At 38.8% G+C, this 20,895-nt stretch overlaps 1 protein-coding gene across 3 annotated transcripts in view; it reads right to left on the reverse strand.

The window, feature by feature from the left end:
* KCNT2 (potassium sodium-activated channel subfamily T member 2) overlaps positions 1-20,895 on the reverse strand; it is a 371,544-nt gene that overhangs the window by 58,636 nt on the left and 292,013 nt on the right. For all 3 annotated transcript variants that reach the window (XM_057729620.1, XM_057729619.1, XM_057729618.1), the window contains 2 exons: positions 19,356-19,490; positions 7,560-7,671 (listed from right to left, as the gene is read on the reverse strand). In XM_057729620.1, the coding sequence (XP_057585603.1) occupies positions 7,560-7,671; positions 19,356-19,490 (247 nt within the window). The remainder of the gene's footprint in view (positions 1-7,559; positions 7,672-19,355; positions 19,491-20,895) is intronic.

A 20,895-nucleotide genomic window follows, 5' to 3' on the forward strand; every position in this document is an offset into this window, starting at 1 on the left:
ATGGTTATCCATATAAATTACATACGATCACTCCTCTAGAGTAGATCAGACAGTCCTTTATTACATTTAAAAGCAATGGAAATTAATTAGTATTCTCAAATTATTTCTGGACCAATATGGGGGGAAGGTAGATATTTTTTAAAACACTGGATAAGAAATTTTCTTAATAAATCAGGAAGATAGCACTAAACTCCCACTCAGCCATTCCAGCACTTGGCTTATGAATAAGAAGTAGTCCAACTTGTTTGGACAGGAAAAAAGAGAATATGGAGATGTGTTTTTGTTTGTTCCTCTATATCTGTCTCCCATCAAATTACAAATTCTATGTGTTTTATTCAATTCATAACTTCTAGCATTGAGGAAGGCATATGGCTCACAGTAGGTGCTCAGAAAATATTTCCTGTCTTGAATTTAAATTGACAATATGTAACATTGTGCCTTCTGGCTTTAGTAGGAAGAATATGTTAAAAAGTAACTGATATTCTTGCCTATTTCTCCCAGAATATATCTCCAGTGTGTATTATTTTGCTCCACCATTGACTACATAGCAATATATGATTTATGGACGGGACTGTTTATATTCTGACACTAATTCTCTAACACCAATAAGGTGTCCTACAATTCAATTCTGACAGTATTCAGACTTGGCTCAGACCCCACAGGTTACAGGGCTCAGTCCCACAAGACTGCTCTGCAAGTCCTTTATGTCTTCAAGCCAACAGCACTTCTTGTCCATCCAGCTGCAAATCTGGGGCTTCCTGTAACCCCCTTGGTTTTAATAGTTTTCCAGAATGCTCACAGAACTCATGAAAGTGCTATACTTAATGGCTATGATCTTAATATAAAGAATGCAAATGAACAGCAGATTGAAAAGGTACACAGGATGAGTAAGGAAGGGTCCTGAGCACAGGAGTGTCTGTCTCCATAGAATCTGAGGGCATCACCCCCAGTACATCAAAATGCTCACCTATCAGGAAGCTCTTGAAGCCTCATTCTTCAGAGTTTTTATCAATGCTTCATGATGTAGGCATGATTAATTAAATTAATAACCACATGATTAAACTCAATCTCCAGGGAGGTGAGGAGGTACTGAAAGTTTCAATCTTCTAACTCTGTTGCTGCTTTTTCTGGCAAACAGCCTTCATCCTGAAGCTGTCTAGGGGCCCCTCCATGAGCTGCCTTGTTAACACACAATCAGGTATGGTTGAAAGGTATGAATAACAAAAGACACTCCTATCACTTAAGACATTCCAAGAGTTTTTGAAGCTCTGTGTCAGGAACTATTGACAAAGACCAAATATTATTTTTTCATTATACCATACTATTCATCCCACGTTTTCATAACTTTGCTTCTTACATCAATGTGTAATTACCACATGATTGCTAAAGTGTAATTATGATCATCACAGGAGAAAGGATCAAAAGCAATTTTTAAAAAGCAGTCTTGAAGCAAATTGCACCACAAGCATGAATAAAAGGCATTTTTATGAAATGCAACAAAACAAGAGAAATGAAGTGTCTTTAGAAGGAAAAGAGACAAAAATGTCTTTTTTCTATTGTTGTTTTCCACTCTCCGGTTTCTTTATCACCCTTCACATTCCCCATCTCTGCTGAGCTGTGTTTCTGATGCCTGCTGCACCAGCTTTGTTACGAGGAGTGTCAGCTACCCAATGATCAGTGACAGAACATAGGAAGTAGGGTTGGCCCTTCACGTCTGAAGGTTCTGCACCTGCCAATTCCACCAACCACAGACTGAAAATATTTGGGGAAAAAAAATTCCAGAATGTTCCCAAAAGCAAAACTTGAATTTGCCACACACTGGCAACTATTTACATAGCATATACTTTGTATTAAGTATTATAAGTAATCTAGAGATGATTTAAAGTACAAAGGAGGATTGCATATGGTATATGCAGATACTATACCATTTTATATAACATAAGCATCCTCAGATTTTGGTACTTGCTGCGGGATGAGGATGGAGGGGTCCTGAAACCCATCCCCCATGTGTACTGATGGATGACTCTATTTTTGAGTAAAGAGTAGCATTAAGGTAATGGTAATATTCAGGAAAAGAAAGATCATGTAAAAGAAAACAAAACAACACAGCAACAACAAAAGACAGATCAGATTAAAAAAATGCAAGCTAAAGCATGATGTTCAGGAAATATTTAGATTAAATTTACAAATTTCAAGAAAATAAGTGCGATATGTTGCATGTGACAGAGAATGTTGACTCCCCCAAAACCTACTGCCCAGTTCTTCTTACGCACATGGTTGGACTACATTTCCCAGTCTCTCCTGAAGTTATGTGTGGTCATAGAATTGAATTCTAGCCAATGGCATCTGAGTGGACTTTATGTGCCACTCCCAGACCTGGCCCTGCAGGAGAAGCTTCATCTTTTTAATATTGGTCTGTGAATACTATTACTAAGCAAGTAATGAGTATTCTTTCCTTTTCCTAATGGAAATGTTTTCCTTATGCTATTATTGAGGACATTGTTCAGTGAGTAGCTGCTTCTGGAGAAACCTTCAAGAGTATTCCTTCTATCACCAATGGCAATGACATATCTACCAGCATGCAAGGTCCACCAGGAAAACATCAGCAACCAGGCTCAATGCAGGCTAACCTTCCACACTCAGTCTTGCAAATCCTATCACTTTTTAAATTTGAATGACAACCACTTTGTGGCCAAAAAAAGTGTCTTAGGCAGCCACGCTGGTGTTTGTTTCAAATTCAAAACCTTGATTGTGTCTCTAAAGGTGAAGTCCCCATCTGTGAAGATGCAGGTGCATCTAATTATAGGTAGAATAAAATGATACTGATAGTTATGTTCAGAAGAATAAAAATCCACCTCTTCCTCAGCCAACAACTCTAGAAAATGTTATTGGCTATGTATTTGAATATTGGAAACAAAGATAAGTTTCCTAATCCTAAAAATACCTCCCTGTGTTGAGAATACAAATATAGGAAGGTAATTAAACAGTAAGGTAACTATACATATCAGTGATAAAAAGCACTCGTTAGAAAGGAACGGTTGCCATTATCACTGTATCACTGATGGCACGTGTGTTAGACTGCCAGGGCTGCCATAAGGAAGTATCACAAACTGAGTGGCTTAAACAACAGAAATGTATTGCTTCTCAGTTCTGGATGCTCAAAGTCTGAAATCAAGGTGTGGGCAGATTTGGTTCCTTCTGAGGACTCTAAGTGAAGGGTCTTTTCCAGGCCTCTCTCCTTCCCTTCAAATGTGTCTGTCTCTGTGTCCAAATTTACCCTTTTTAAAAGGAGGCCAATCATTTTTGATTAGGGCCCACCCCAACATCCTTCTTTAACTTGCTTACCTCTGTCAAAAGCCTATCTTCAAATAATGTCACCTTCTGGGGTAGTGGAGCTTAGGGCTCCAACACATCTTTTTTGGGGGGAGGGGGAGGGACAAAATTCAACCCACAATAGCACGAAAGTCTGAAGCGATTTTATTTGACAATTCTATTTAAATGGATAAAAATGATAATTAGTGAATTAAGAAAGAATTTTCCTTGGCTTTATAACATTCAAACCATTGGTTTCAATTTCACACCCCATAACTCCTCTAGTCCTAATAATTAGGTAATATATTGAATTTTTTTATTCTTCTTGGAAAATATCTAGTAGATGCAAGAGTAAATATAAATCTAAAAAAAAAAAAAAAATGAACTTCCCTGATGCCAATAAAGAAAGAAAACTCCTTACTCCCACTTCTTTTTCTTAGAGGATTTCCTTAAAAAAACTTGGAATTGTAAATCCTTTCCCTGTCTCTTTGAGATGGATACAAAGCCTGAATATCCTCTAGCAGGCTTTGTATCCCAGGAATGCTTTTCTTGGGGGTCTTGGAACTCTCTTTTTGAAATGTGAATATAAAGTATCCTGTCTCTCTCTTTGGGAGAGAGAGAGAGACAGGTGCCTAGGTGCCTGGCTCCAAGTTCTAACTTCTTGCTTGCTGCAAAGATAGAAGACATTTTATTTTTTCTTTAGATCAAGACAATTAACATGTATGTAAATGATTGTATCTGCCTGGCTATATAAAAGGATAAGATGTCTTTCTGTCTTTGCAATCTATTTATTGGGTTGCTGAGATGCATATCACGGTCTTGTTTAATGCTTATTCAAACAAAACTTTCTACATTTCTGAAGAGGACTTCTAGGTTGAAAGAAGATTTTATTTTTAATTAATTCCTCCAAAGAAATCAAAATCTCATGTTGCTGCTCTATTTCCCCAATGCAGAAGACACACACCATAACATAGACACGTGCGTTTTACCAATATTGAAAATATCTTTCACAATTATGACCTTACTACATCCACTGACCTGGCATAAAACTGAATACACACAATAGAATATTTATTAGTGATGAGGTCAATCATAGTCATTAATTATGCTTTTAGGACTATTTAGTGGAGTACGCATTATATGCCAAAACTGGGCTAAGTATGGTGGCTAGATTGTGTGGTGTGATCTTTGCAATGATTCTACCGCTTGGCTATTAGCGCTGTTTTCCAGAGACACATCCCAAGGCTGTGAACTTGCCAATGATTTACCCAGGTTCCATTGCTAGACAGCAGCAGAGCCTGTCTTCCGCCTCCCTCGCTGGTCATGGAGGAGACGGCACCACACCAGGCCAGCACAGGCTCCCTTGGGTCCCCAGCTCTGGGTTTCCTGTGGATGTTGAGCCAGGCGGCTGCGATTCCCACCCTCCCATGTTGATAAAGCAGTGTGACACAGGGGGGCGTTTTCTGAACACGGATGGCTTTAGGTTTCTCTCACTGCACTGCCTTGATGAAACTGAGCAGGACCCTGCCTAATGTCCTTTTTTTCAGTCTCCTAGACCTCCCCTGAGTTTCAAAGGGCAGATTCAGTTACTAATTAGGTGAGCGAGGGAACACAGAAAGAAACAATAGTGCTCCATTTATAGCTGTTATAAAACACTGGCTATATTCCCCGTGTTGTCCAATAGGTCCTTATAGCCTATTTTATACCTACAGGTTGCCCCTCCCTCCCTCTTCCCACTGGAAACCACTAGTTTGTTCTCTATATCTGTGCGTCTGCTTCTTTTGTGTTATATTCACTAGTGGGTATAACCTTTAAAAACTGTGAATCACTATATTGTACCCCTGTAACATATAATATTGTACATCCACTATACTTCAATAAAGAAATGAAAAGAGAAGAGGAAAGGGAAGGGAAGGGGAGGGGAGGGGAGAGAGGGGAAAGGATACTACAGCGATGGGGCCTAGCCCTGCTCCCTCCTTGGGGGACGTGCGTAATCATTTCATACATCTCTCCGAGTTCTGCAGGAACAAAGGCCCCCACCCCGGCCGAGGAGGGTAACGTCAGACTGAGCACAAGCTCCGGGACCCTGCCAGGCTTGGAAGTGGAAGGCTGATGACTGAGATTCCTGGAACACTGCCTCCAACCAATCAGAGGAGGATCACACATCCTGCAGTCCTCCCCCCAGATTTTGCCTATAAAAACTCTTCCCCGAAAACCATCAGAGAGTTCAGGTCTTTAGAGGACGCGCCTCGCCTTTCTCCTTGCAGGGCCCTGCAGTACACCTTTCGCTGCTCCAAACTCCAACCTTCCCGTTTGTTTGGCCTCCCTGTGCCTCAGGCACACCAACGGGAGTTCCACAACACTGATAGCTATGTGATCTTGACAAAACAGTTATTTAATCCGTCTTAACCTCGCTTTTCTCATCTGGAAGCACTGCCAACAACAATGTGGCTATGCCTAGAAGGGGGCAGTGGCAAGGCTCTATCAACATAATGTATGTGACCAGCGCTGAAGATGGAAATCAACAGATGAGAGTTCGGAAGTGACCTCACTCAACGGTACGCCACCCAGGAATCAGGACAGTGCCCGGCATAACACCTAATCACAATAAAATGAAGTTAAAGAAAAACTAACTAAGGAAAATGTAAGCCGTCCTACCGAGGGGGAAGGGGAAGGGTGGGAGGAACTGGGAGACTGGGATTGACACAGATACACTATTGACACTGTGTACAAAATAGACAGCTGACGGGAACACGCCGCATAGCACAGGGAACTCCACTTAGTGCACTGTGGTGACTTAAATGGGGGGGGAGAAGACCAAAAGGGAGGGGAGAGCTGTATATGCATGGCTGATTCATTCTGCTGTGTAGTAGAAGCTAACACAACATTGTAAGTAACCATATGTCAAAAAAGAAAAAAAGAAAAGAAAGGAAAAAAAGGAAATGTTAGCCATCCTTATCTCTACCTTCCATTGTTACAAACAATGAAGATGGCATAGATTGAACACATTTTCACATGTGTAAGACTGGATGTTATTTTTATCTGTTATATTAAATTCTCCCAGTACACTAGGATCAAGCACACCTTGAATGCAAAATCCGTTTATCCCCACACTTAGCCTGGACACCAAGAACGAAAACCACACCTTTCTGCCCCTGTATCATGACTTTGCAATAACGCCACTGCCCCCTTAGCGTTATTCTCATCTCTCCCCAATCCTACTAAGTCCCCACTTGGAAAGAGCCTCATTAAATAAAATTCCCAGTTCTTGATAAACTTCGACCTTCCTTCCCCCAGTAGGAGGCACTGACCAAGCTCTCCTGAGTCTTAATTAGCTCTACTTGATTTCAGACATATTTTAGATTTGTGGTGAGAAAATTCACCTTTGGCCATTACAAAAATGACTCTTATTTCTTAGGTGGACTTAATTCTTTGACGTGTCCAGGCCAACTTTTTTTTTTGATCCCAGGTATACGTTTTTATTCGTGGATGGCTTGCTTGGGGTACAAATTTTGGAAACTTTTTATATAAAGGTGTGAAGAGAGGTGTTGGCTACAAGGCAAGGAACATGGAGTTTTAAGCAAAGGCAGATGTTCTGTTATCCTGAAGATTTCAAGGCCGTTTATGACAGCAGGCATGCATCTTAACAGTTGACAGGCAGCCGGATGGACACTCATGGGATAGAAGAGCAAACAACTTTCAATTTTAATAAATATTTATCAACCAAAAAAAAAAAGCTCTCTTGAGGTGCCAGTCTCCCTTACTTACGTAAGCAATAAACCTAGCTTTGCCTCAGATTGAGTTTCAGATTATCTCATTTGGGAACTTCCTTTCAACAAAGCCTATAAGTTTCCTAAGACTTTAAGGATTTTTGAAAACTGCAAATTCCTATATACGTATAGATGTCTTGACATAGCACTCGTGATATTATCAATAACAGACGTTGTAAGTGAGTATATACACTCCTGTTGCATTTAATTCTTTCATAAATCATGCTTTCAATTTATGATTAATGATGACAGAACGAGATCCCTTCATCATGTTCACTTGTGATGTAAATGGTTCAAATTCATCAATACACACTTTGAAAAATTATAAATTAAGATTTTAGCCCCCACATAGGAATTCAGAACAGCATTTTTTATTTTTACTATTTCATGGCATTTCTTTCTACACGGAGAAATTTCAGAGTTATTCTTTCAACCCAAAAGTTTACATGCGACTTACTTAATGATATGCATTCTTACCTTTTCCAGCTTTGAAAGAGCAAGGGAGTAACAGTCTTTGGCTCTGAATTGCATGAATCTCATGTTGGCTGGGTGCGTAAGCTCTGTGATAATACTGAGACTGGAAAACAACCTACATTTCAAAGAAACATTTGCATTACACTAACAATCCAATATGGTATTTTTTATAACAACATATTTATGAGTGAGTGATTCCTAGCCGAAGGCATAAAACCACACACAATTACAAGAGCAGGTCGTGCCACATACATGGTTCTGTGTGATCCAAGAAAAATACAACACTATTTCCCAAAGAATACTTTAGCCAACATTTTAGCACCATAAGAAAAATAAATTCAGTAATTTGGCTTTTATTAGGCATTTTCTCACTACAAATTCATAAAGCTGATTGAAGAAGTTACCCCATGGATAATATGGAAATAGAAACTTATAAGATGAATATGCAGATTGGCAAAAAATTTCCCAAGATGAGCTTATCATCCATAAGCGGGTTCTTCTATCTCCCGTGGTTCCCTGTTCTCACGGTAGGTACTTTTAAATGTCAAATCCTGCTACATTGAACTTCTGAGAAGAGCGGATATTGTAACTGAAATAACACTTGTCATGAACTGAGGCCAAGGCTCAATTGATAGTATTGTTTTAAAAGGATCCTGGACTTTCCACTTGTCCCGGAGTTTAGCATTAGCATTCTTCCCATTTACCTCCTCCCTCAAAAATACACACACCCCTGCACGTGCGGCAGTCCCCTGCCCCCCACCAGAAAAACAGGACAGGATAAATCCACAGCAAATGCCTTCTTATTGCTGCTGTGGTTGATGATCTGATCTCTAGCTGGTGTCTGTGATCACTAGTCGCTCTCCTGGTTCAAATATTTTGAGATTCTCTGTGGCAGCCACTTCCTGTGATCATCAGCTTTGCTCTCCATATAATACGTCGTCAAACCCAATTATGGCCACTTCAAATTCCTACCAGTAGCTCAACCCATGCCTTGAGCTCAGGCACTAGAGCTGACTGAAATATGCAAGACAGAAACATCCGGTTAGCAGCTCAGAAGCAAATCAGTGTCTCCAGCTGATCTGACCCTCATTGTCTGCGGGGTCCAGGAGTGAGGACACTGTTACTCCCTGTGCTTGAGCGCTCGGCTTGGTGTCTTAGGGAGGAAGACGCCTCCTGTAGATGGGAGTCCCGTCTCTGCACTGCAGCGTAAGGGATGAGATTACCCCTTTCCTCACCTATGACTCCCTAATGATGGATGGTTTCTTAGAACTTCTCCCTCCTCCCAGGGAGTGACAGCCTGCCTGTAGGACTAGTAGCCAGAAAGGATCTGTATCCTAGCTGGTGGCTGGGCCTTCCTTAAGGGGCCCTCAGATCCGTTTCTGGGAGCTCAATCACCCTCTCAGTTAAGACCTAAAAAATTCTTTAATATGCTTTATCTCAGAGTTATCTGTGAAAACGATATGCCCTCTTGGTTACGTTGCTGGACTGGTTTTGAAACTAACCAAAGCCTTTGAAAACTATGATACCATCATGAGGTACACTCTTTGTAGAAACAAATTCAGCCACACGGCCTCATCTCCATTTTGAGAGCAAATATTGTAGTTTAAGAACAATAGGAAAATTGTAATAAGTTGGATTGAAATAATATCAGCAAAAGGACAATCAGAACATAATTTATTTTGTTGACATTTAAGGATAAAAGTATAATTTTACCTGTGCAGTCTATCACGGTTTACAACAGTTCTGTTACCTTGAGTTGGTTAAGGAAACACTAAACCTCAAATTCTGTCCAGGAGAGCTGGTGTGAAACTTAGAGACACGGTTTGTGAAAGACTTAGCACAGCATCTGATATATAACATGCCCTGTTCCTTCGTTGTGGGGGTATTACTATTTTCTCAGCTTTTTCCTTTTTTCTCCTGTTGCTATTTCTGCTTGAAATGTACTTTCTTCCCTCCATACTTTCCTCCTCCACCTCTATGTTTGGAATCTCAACAATTATTTAAAGTTCTTATCAAAGCTTATTGAGAGGAAGCTGTACCATGGCTTAAAGTCAGAACCCACAGTGGCTCCTGGTACTTGGTTTATTTGTCACACTGCTTACGACATCACGTCTTGCACTAAACTCTGGTTGGTTTCATCCATGCCTCAGCTCTCCTACTAAAGCATGGCAGCTAGAAAGGCTTAGTTTCCCTCCAAGTGCCCTAGTAGTACCTTACAGTCTTTTAATTGATAATTCTTTCTTACAAAAAACAAATCTCTCAATTCTTATTTGTGTATTTTTGGTTTATTGGATTAAATCTTGATGAAGAATGTGTGTGATTTAATCAGATTAGTTTATGGAGAAACACCATATAATCTGTATTCCTCGTGACTTTCTTTTAGAAGCTCTATTCTCCTGGCTCAAAAGTCACCAATGGTAACACATGTGATTAAACGTTCATTTTTTCAGAATCGTTTGAAAAATTAGAAGAGTGGCCTGATGGAAAAAATATCAATTGACTTTTGGACGGGTACAACTCCATCTGGTGTGCCGAGGAAATGCCACCAACCGACAAATCTCATACCATCTGGAAGTTTCAAAAGTATTCATTTAAGAAATATCTTAAAACAACAACATCACTAAAGATATTGACCATGATATAGTGTGTCACAGACAGCACTCAATTATCTGTCACAACAGAAGCCAAAATGAATAAGTAATAGCAGCAAAATGGACCAATGAAGATAAAGTGTAGAGTCTCATTTAGAAAATAAACGCCATATTCGTGATCTAAGCTTCTAAAAAGGAAAATTAACTGACCTGAGGTTTTTCTCTGTCTTTTCGTTTTTTAAACATCTTTTGGAAGGTTAAAAAAGGTCCCAAACCCGATAATATCTAAAATGTAAAGAGCATTATCCTTAGAGCTTTCTATGCATTGATTTATGTAATCTTCAGAACATCAGGTAGGGACAACCTTGTTTTGTGCTTCAGTCGGCACCCTGTTCTCTGGGAGGAGTTGGGAGCATACAGTTCACCCCTGACTCCGCCTTTTCAGTATCTCTGGGTTTGTGCTGGTCTGAGCCCAGCAGTGAGGTGAGCTCAGCCCTAATGGCGGGCTCAGTGGATTCTAGCAGGACCCTGATCTGGGTTCTCCACTACTGCCAGGCACCAATGCTACACAGCTCTGCCTAACGTGGGACCCCCACCTGCCTGACTTCTTTGGATCTCAATAGTTTCCAACTTGTGCAAGGAATCGAAAGAGTCACTGTTTCTTCAAATTCCAAAAACTACTCTATGATTGACTTACAATTATTAGTTTACAGTTGAAGAAACTGAGGCCCAGGAAAACCAAGTAAAATGTTCAAGGTAACTTTCTAGCAGGTACCAGAGCCTGGGTCACACACAACAGTCAGGCTATAGAATACCAACCTGCCCCCTTCCTTATTTTAATAAATAGCTAGGTAGGAAAGGAAACTCAACTGACCCAAATAAAATAGTAAGTTATTAAGAATATCTAGCAACATGTTGGAGTTTCAGATACCACAAGTCAACTCTGTTTTAAACTTCTGTAATCTCTACCTCTGTATCTTCCCTGAAATAGTAGTTGTTAGATCATAACTTCAATATTGTTGTTTCAATTCACTGAGGACAATTTGTAGTATCTAATTTAGCAAATAAATATCACGTATTTGATGCTGGAGAGCTCTGGTCTCCAGGAGATACAAAAGAAGTATAACATGAAATTCCTGCCTTTAGATTAGACTCTATGATCTAATAGAGGAAACTGCAAAAAATTCATAAATTATAAGGATGTACCTATTTTTCAAAGGATGATAAATGTGGCTGACTGAAATTTGTGGTTCACAAATTAAAGAGCTTTAAGATGCTAGTGAATGGAGAGCTTGTGAGGAACATCTTGGAAGGTACTGAGATATACAACCAGAGAAGGAATTTCTGAGGAAACAAAGCTATAAACAAATGAAAAATATATCTCATATTTTGAAAATTTTTACTTTCTTTGAGAAATACTGCTTTTATCGTCCACATATATTATTTTGCTAATTTTAGACAAATTTGTGATTACTTGAATTCTTTTGTTTATAATCCTTTTCTAATACATTATATCAAATAGAAATATATATGTATGTATATATACATATATATATATATGTAGCCAGATATATTTGAGGTCTTAGTAAGAGTCAGTAATAAAATGATTGAGTGATCTAGTCATTGTATTTAAGTGGCTTCTAGAATTGAAATTAGATAGGACAACAAAATTTATGTCATGTGCCACTTCTGTTCCATATAGTTCAACCTACACCATTTATGTTACTTTAAACTGAGAAACTGAGTGCATTGTCTAAGTCTGCCACCTAGTGAAAATCTAGAACTAAATAATACTTAAATAATGAAATATTTTATTGTAGTGCCCTTCATATCTATAAAACATTACTCGTATTCAATTATAATACTTTATAGTTACAAATTTGATTGTCTAATAGATTTAATTATGTATCTTTAAAATTCTAATACTGTACATCTATTTCTGATTCTTAATGTGACCCAAGTACAATTTGAATATATAACATTTGAGAAATAAAATGACATCATAAGTATCTTTTCCCTAGGTACCAGGATCATTATAAAGCATATAGTTACTGAAAATAATGTAGTTTGTTCTATTTTAAAATATTCTACACTTATTTCTCTAGTTAATTCTCTAGGTAAATTTTTAAATGAGTTTAATACTTTTTAAAGTATTTAAACCTATTTAAATTTACTCAGAGACATAAGTATAATTGTGATGTTATCTATGGAATAGTTATTGGCCTGTATTAATTCACTTAATAAATAATTTTGACATGCCAGGTATGTTAACTACACCAAGATGAAAAACAGTCTATTTCACAGACTGGGAGAACTCTGAAACTAGCTGCATCCATACATTAAAACAAAGCAAACAAACACTAGAGCGTAGAAATCTGGAAAATGTTTATGATATTTAATAAAATATTACCAAGCTAGTGTGTTACACTATAAATTTTGATCTGTGGTGGCCGGGAATGACATTTCTGAATAACAAGGAGTATATATTATTATGTAAGATACATAGACACACTTAGATGCATGAGACTCCAGTTTTAGACTACAACTGAATATTGGCATTAAAACAAATATGCACAAATTTTTTTTTCACAAATGTTTTTAAAACACTTTACATTTGAGTCTGAGGTAGTAGCAATAAATGACAGTATAATAAATATTAGATATGTCCTGTATTTGAAACTTTTACCCAGGTAAACCATCAAAATATTTTTGCACCATAGAAAGGAAACATCCTTGCTTCAATGCATATTTTGTATCTGTATCTTGAATTACATCGTTTCTCAAGTGCCTATGGGTGTTATTTCCTCAGTAAGACTGTGACTGCTTGTGCCAAACTACAGACAGTATTCCTTTCATTTTTATTTTTAACTTGACATTTATGCTCTTACAGTCCTGGCAATTCAAAAGCCTTCTAACTGGTCGGTTCTCACCCACTCTCACTTTTCCCCAAACCATTCTTCACACTGTAGCTAAAATAATATTCTAAACTTCCCTATCTTTCAACGATTTCCTGTTATTCTTACAATAAAGGGCAACTTATTCAAGTGCTCTTCAAAGCCGTGAATAGTCTGGCTTCTGATTTCCATTTCAGCCCCTGTCGGACCTTCCTCTCGCTCTGCTCCAAGTCCTTGACCGTTTGGTACCCAGAGCCTTGGTATTTGCTGCCCCCTTGTGGAATACTCTGCTCATCTCTACGCCCGCTTAGTCCCTTTATCTTTCTAGCAAAAGACTGAGTACCAGTTCCTCAGGGAGGCATTCCATCACCTACTGGACTAGATCACATATATTCTATTTTGTTTCAGTAGTTGCCAAACTTATAATCCTCTAGTTAAATCTTTAAATGACTTGTTGCATACTTTCCTTGTATAGTGGAGCAAAACTTGCTACCCCAAAAAGTCTTTGGCATCTGAAGTGGTTGCTTTTCATTCACGGCACATTTTGATGAGTGTATTTAAGTTTAATTTAGATACTAATACTTGTTCATAAAAATGTAAAAACGTTCAATATTTTCCAAATGCACCAAGCACCTTGTTAGCAAGAGAAACTTAAATTTGAAAGTGAAGACCTGCTTTTATTTCAATTTGGACATCAGTCACTTTTGAGGGGATCTTTGTGCTGTGAAGACTCCAGTGTTTCTTATAGATGTGTAAGGAAAGATGCTTAGGCAGGTGGGACAGAAAGTTTAACAGGATCTAGCTTGACAAAGACTTTATCTGCTAATGTCTTCTGTGCTCTGAAATAGCCTCTGGGGGAGGTGGTGGGCCAGTTGTGAAGGAGTTAGAGTCTCTTCTGAGCAAAGCAGTGGAAACATTCCCTTACTCAGGGGCTCTGGAACCTCTGGGCTAGAGGTCATCCTAGAGGAAGTCTGCTGCTTTACAGGGCTACTAAGAGCCCACAGAGGAACACTCACCATGAGAGAGAAGAACACATCTGGGTAAGGACTGCTTAGGTCCTCCTGAAGAGACAGCTCACGCTGGCACAAAGCGTGGCTGAGGCTGGAGCTTGTCCTGGTCCAGCCATCCTAGCACACACTTCAGCAGGGCTCACTAGATGTCTGAGGGTTAAAACTCTGGACACCACGCTCTAGGCTTTGGATGTTAAATACGAGTCAGTTCCTGGGTAGGTTCTCTGGGGCCAAACCAGCAAATACATAATTGCCACACAATGTGGATGAAGACACACTGAACTGTGCTGTCCAGTTTTCAATCACAAAACTATGTTACTTCAGATAAAACTTCAGATGGAAAGGAATTCTCCCCACACCTTCAAGTCTCCCCTAACTCCTCCTCCCCTCCACAACCCCTACACACAAAAACACTGCCAGTGAATTAAAGAGATTCTCCTTAATTCTCTGTTTGCCTTTGGTCTTTTGGGACCAACTTGAACAATCCGGGGAGCATCCAGCCCTGTCGAGTGAAGCTGGGCGTCCTAGGAAGCTGGGTAGATAGGGGCTCAAGCGAGAATTCTGAGCTTCCAGATAACAAATTAACCACATTCTGGACTGGCCACACCAGTTACATCAATCGGTTGTGAACCAGAGCACTCTTCCTTTCATTTCATAGTTGCCGTCCATCTCGTTCTTGCCTCCAGGGCTCTAACATAAGCACAGATTGAAGACTTTTCTAACACAGTCTTTCATAGTTTCAAAAGTGAAAACTGTAAAAGTCAAAATGCCCCACATCCAAACGGAATGTCAAACTAACCAAGTTAAAATAGTGTGGCCCAAACAGCTACAGTCAGAAATGCTAACATGAAATGTAGCATCACCGCATATAAAGTAACAGCATACGGTAATCTTTATTGGCGTAATACCATCCAGATACTAAGGAGACCTCAAGATTCGATTACCTCCTAGAAATAAATAAGCCAAAGAAAAATTACATCTAAATTTTTGCCCAATTTTTCTAACTGATAAAGTAACCATGATGTCTGCTTACACATTTTGGCGAGCATGTTATTTTAGAAACAGCGACTTGAGGACACTGCCAATTACTATCTGCCTATCGTGTGCCAGGTGCTGCTGAGTGCTTCTCAGAAATCATCTCACTTGGTCCTTTCAACAACCTTGCTTGGCAGGATGATGCCATATGTGGGCACCCCCAGGCTGCCTAGATTAAAGTGAACTTGATGTTAGGCTTTGGGACTCTTCTGATTTAAATCCCAAACTCCATCAATACCGGCTGCATGACTCAGGATATCTCTTGCTTACATTACAGTACTTCTCCATAAACAGTGTGATAGGTGCAAGGCTTGGTTTAAGAGAAACTGCAGGTGCAGCTAGCATTCTATTTCACCACCCAGGGTGGCTCATTGTTTCTTTAATCAGAGAGTATACACCCCAGAATAGAAACGGCTTCTGTTAGCCATACTTCTATCCACATCACAGGCCTTACTAATGAACCATTTAGAAACTGGCTCTCGTTTGAGGCAATGACTGACGGTCATAAAGATGCAAGGATTGGCTGAGATATTTTAGAGATACTATTGTTGCAGTAAATTTCTGGGTCCAAAATGAAGTGGCTCCTGCCCTGGGTGCCACGCCGGCAAACCAGGACTTAGATCACTGTCCCTGTAAAAGTCCCACTCGACCAGAAATAGATTATGTCCAACCAGCCAATCCCCGAACGCCAAGCCTACTCTGGGCTCTGTATTTCTTTCCTTGTTCCTTATTCATTTTCTACTTTTTTCTCTTCCTTGTTTCTTCTTCTTTAAGCCATGAAAGCTTCCTGCCTCCTGCCCCATTTTGGAGTCCTCTGAACCCTTGGGAATGGAGACTGCCCACTTCATGAAGTTTGTTTGTATCCCCTAAATTGTCTTCTTTAATCATTTTTAACACGATTTGCTCTTGCATGCTCGATGTGTAAGAATCTAGTTCCCTTGGACATGGGGTCCTAGGCATTTATCCTAAATAAATAGTCTGCTATCCACACACTGTGACTGGACTTCTGGGTGCCTGATGCTTACTTATAAGAGTAACTGGAACCTCCCTCTGGAATGCTGTCATCTGCCTCTGGGAAATTTCATGCAAGGTGGTGGGTAGAAAACCTGAAAGGACAGAAAACTGGGAGTAAGAGGAAGAGAGAAAAGGGTAACAGAGTTGAGATCAGTGTTAGCCCATAGTAGGTAATCAGTAATTGTCTTTCTAGGGTTTCAGCACAGGACTGTTTATAATGATTGATCTTGGAGTTAATCTGGGTAAGGAAGGAAGAAGAGCCCTCAGGTGACTAAGGACAGTAGAATCAGTGGACAGTAGATTCCAATAGAGAAGAACTATTCAGAGTCGGGGATATGAGAAAAAATGAGGTAGAAAATACGTAGTAGTGCTCAGAGAGTGGAATAAAACTCAGAATATACAGGGGCAATTATTGGTACTCTAATGACCATAAGAATAGATGGCTAAAAAAAAAAAAAAAAAGAATAGATGGCTAAGGTCAGATATCAGAAGGACTACCTGCATAGGATTTGTGAAGTCATCAAGAATTATGGTAGAAGCAGGGTTAGCAAGAGTCACAGTGAATCAGGAACTGAAACCTTTAAGGAATGTGGAAGAATGACCTCAAGGGTGATAACTGACTGACTGTACCCATAAAATGAAACTACCGAGTTGGTACAATTTTGGTCACTCATCTACATAAATGGTATTCCATATACCATAGGGACCTACTGGTATCTGACTCTTTTATTATGTAAGACTAGCCTAGTTTAGCATGCCTAAATTAACAGCTGATGAATTACTCCATAAAAAGTTTCATAGATTTTTTAAGTCTATTTTAAATATTACTGTATTTTTTAAAAATTGAAGTATAGTTGATGCACAATGTTGTGTTAATTTTAAGTGTATAGCACAGTGATTCAGTTATACATACATATATATACCTATTCTTTTTCAGATTCTCTTCCCATATAGGTTATTACAAAACATTGAGTAGAGTTCCTTGTGCTATACAATAGGTCCTTGTTGTTTATCTATTTTATATATAGCGGTGTGTATATGTTAATCCCAACCTCCTAATTTATCCCTCCCCTCCTTTTCCCTTTTGGTAACCATAAATTTGTTTTCTACATCTGTGGGTCTATCATATTTTTTTTCCTGAAAAATATTATTATGTACTTAGAGAAATGATAATGCCTTTATGGGCACAGGAAAGGAGAGAACAGAATTTGGGTATCTAATCGTTCTTTTTCAAATTTCTGCTTGAAACTATTCAGTCTAGATGTGTTTATGCACCACACAAATCGCACAATTTCTAAAGTATTCTGCTGAAGATAGATAACCTTCATAGCGAAAAGATCCAAAGTCACTCATCCACTCATCCATTCATTCTTTCAACATGTGACACCTCCTCCACCAGGTACGCAGGGAAGGCAGCCTTCCCACCTTCAGCAAGCACATGTGTATCTGCCCTTAGTTATTCTGGTCGGCTAGCTCATTTTAAACGATTAATTAGAGACTTTGCACCTCTCAGTAGGATGGGGATTTATTATTCTCTTGAAATAAAAATAATTCATTCAGAGAATATGTCAACTCAATAGAAACGCCGCCATAATAGAAATAAACTCACAAAGTTGAAAATTAAAATGGCATGTTTAATCAAGAAAACCAGGATCTTCTCCTGTTAAAACTATAATTGGCTTTTGCCAAGCATGGAATCAAAAAGTATGATTTTACTTTATTCATTGTCTATAAATCTCATCCATCTGAATTCATTTTCTACCCTGTCATTTCCTTTTTCATTCTCTAGAGAAAAAATGCTTTTATGTGTGTGTGTGTGTGTGTGTGTGTGTGTGTGTGTGAGATATATTTTAAACATGTGCTATGCTACTTTTAAATGTACTATTTCCATAGCTCAATGACTAGTTAGCTCTATTCTAAATGAACTGCCCCATTACTGTCACTTCAGAGGGTGTGATATTCCATCTGGAACAGGGGGAGGTTCTAATGCAAGTTCAGGGTAGATTTTCCAGGTGCTGTGACAGATTCTTTACACACCTGATTTCCTGTCCTCACACTGACCCTTCAAGAAGGGTTAATTATTCTCCACATGCATTTCATAGAGGAGGGAAACTGGATTTCAAGGAGGTTAAGAAACACACTCAAAGCCACAGTAATTTTCTGTGGGAACCTCTGGGATAGAGGTCATGCCAGATGAAGTTTGTTGCTATGTTGTTCCAAGGTCTGTAGCCTTTCCACTCTGCCCCATGGAAGTGACAATTATATGGCTAATAAATATAGTTGCTAACGTTTATTGAGAACTTGAAAACGACCAGGCAGGTACTAAGGTATTACATGTTTTTAAATCTCCGACAACTTTGTGATTAAGACATCAAGTTTTAGAGAAGAAAGGTAATTTGCCCAAGATCATAGAATAAATAGCCAGCGGAAGTGAGGCACACATCTCAGCTCTCACACCTGAACTCTGACCTCAAACTATAAACAGATAATTATCCTCACTATACAGCTTGCTGCCATACAAAGGTACGAAGTGAGGGGAGATAAAGACAGATTTCAGATTGTTTTATTTACTTTTGTAATTTGGTAGCTCAGATATTTCCTTCGGACTTCTGCAAAACTCATAAAACTGAGATGATGCTCTTTTAGATACTTAAATTTTAAGATGATTTTAGGAAGACTCTTTCCAAGTGACACAGAGATCTTCACTTGCTGACGATTTAGATTTTGCACACAGCACGGACTTTTCTCTGGTCAGTATTGCTCCTTCTTACCCAAAGATGACCACAGCGGGACTGCCTATCCAGGCAAGTTTAATTAACGAAAGACAGGAAAATAGTGAGGATAAAGTTATGACTTGGTTCCTACCATGGGTAGATTAGCCTTGCAATATTTTCTGTCTGGTTACTCAGTATGTAGATGCACACCTTTGGCCGCTGCTAGGCATAAAACCAAAGTTAGAGCATGCATGGTCTGGCAAAAATCATGACTGCTCCTGCACACAATTTGTTACACTACACAAGAAAACAAAAGTTTTATTCTTTTTATTTTTAAAAGAACTGCTGACCTGTTGTTCAAATTAACTTCACACAGTACCAGCCATACATTAGATCCTAAATATTTGTTTTATGATGAAATGAATAAACATAACTTCAGTGTAAGTGTCTCATGTTCACTCTTCATACACAGTCAGAGTTAAACACTTCACAGACGTTTAGCTGTAAGCAAATGGAAGGGCTGGGTTATCCAGGCACTTACCTGAAAAGCGTCTGCACGTTTACAATGGTTTTGGCATCTGCCATGTAGTCTTCCTCAGCGCTCATGGTGCTTTCTTTGTCCACAACCACCATGTTGGCAGCAAAAGTCACTCCACACCTGAGTAAGTCATCTAGGCTTTGATAAAAATCAACAGAGAAAAACAAACTTTCAATAAATCTCAGTACTAGGATGGTGCTAAAACGTGCTCACCCCCCTCCGGGCTTAGAGGCTTATAGGTTGCCCTTACAGGTGGCTTTTACAGAGAGGACACTGGTCGATGTGATGGGCACTGATGTAATACAATATTCTCTGCTGATATGAAGTAAATTGTAGTTGGGGGTTTTTATGTTTCACTAGATATCAACCATTTCAAAGCATATGTATTAAAGATCTTTATTTAATACTTATTAATTTTATAAATAAAACATGGAAACACCCATTTTGCAATCAAGTAGAATTAGAGCATGTTAGAACCTTGTTTCTATAGTTAGCATATGATTTCAAAGGCACGACATTCACGTTTTTTTCATCCCTGAGGCACTTTTGGTAAGAATAGACATGAACACTTCTATTAATTTGGATGGTCAAGCCTAATAAGGAAATATATTTATTAAAAATATTTATTTTTAAATGTCTATTATTTATTTGTGTAAAGCTATGTGTTGTAGATTTGTTCTACACAGCCAAGAGCACGTAAAATATATAAATATCAGTTGCATTCAAGCCTACCTTTTAGCCACTTTTGAGCAAGTAATTGAAATAACTAATTTTGTTGGTTGCAGGAAATAATTGCTAAACTAGGACACAAGTTCCTATGAGTTACCATAGAGTCAGTCTTCTCCCCATCACTGATAAAAATGTTACCTAGTATTGAAAAACAATGTTACCATAAAAACTGAATCAAGGAAACCCTTATCTCATTGCCTTGGCTTCATACAAACTACTAAAACAGGACAGAATTGGATAACAAAGACTATACTTGAATGAGTGCAAGAATATTCTAGGTTCAGAGCTGATTAAAGACAGATAAGAAGAATTGGGCTAATTGATTTCAACATCTTCTGATTTAAAATAAGAAGTGTAAAACTTAAAGAACGGTAGCTCCTCTCAGGTTCTTAAAAGGAAGAGTCAGTTTCCCAAGGATTTTCTCCAAGTGCATGATCACTTGAATTAGCCATCTCACATTAGAGGGAATTATTTTCCTTTTACAGGAAGGCAAGAGGCAGGATTTCTTACTCTGTTATATGGTGAGAGAGTATTACCAAAGCTTTGAGTCCAAGCTCCCCAGGAGTAGTCCAGAAAAAATTTTTCTCTTGAATCAGGCCCAGTGTTCTGTGGCAGGGATTTTATGGCTAAAACTGTGGAAACAGAATGTTATTCCAAATAAATTTCCTATGGTGAGAGGGGCCAGGACCATAACATCCAATCAATGTGATGAACAAGTTTAAATCTCTAGCAACACTTTACTAGAGTGTTCCATTTATCTAGGAAATCCATAATTGTTCCTACATCTATTAAAATACATTTTTTAAAAAAGAAA

The sequence above is a fragment of the Hippopotamus amphibius genome, chromosome 3, assembly GCF_030028045.1.
Source record: "Hippopotamus amphibius kiboko isolate mHipAmp2 chromosome 3, mHipAmp2.hap2, whole genome shotgun sequence".
NCBI lineage: Eukaryota > Metazoa > Chordata > Mammalia > Artiodactyla > Hippopotamidae > Hippopotamus > Hippopotamus amphibius.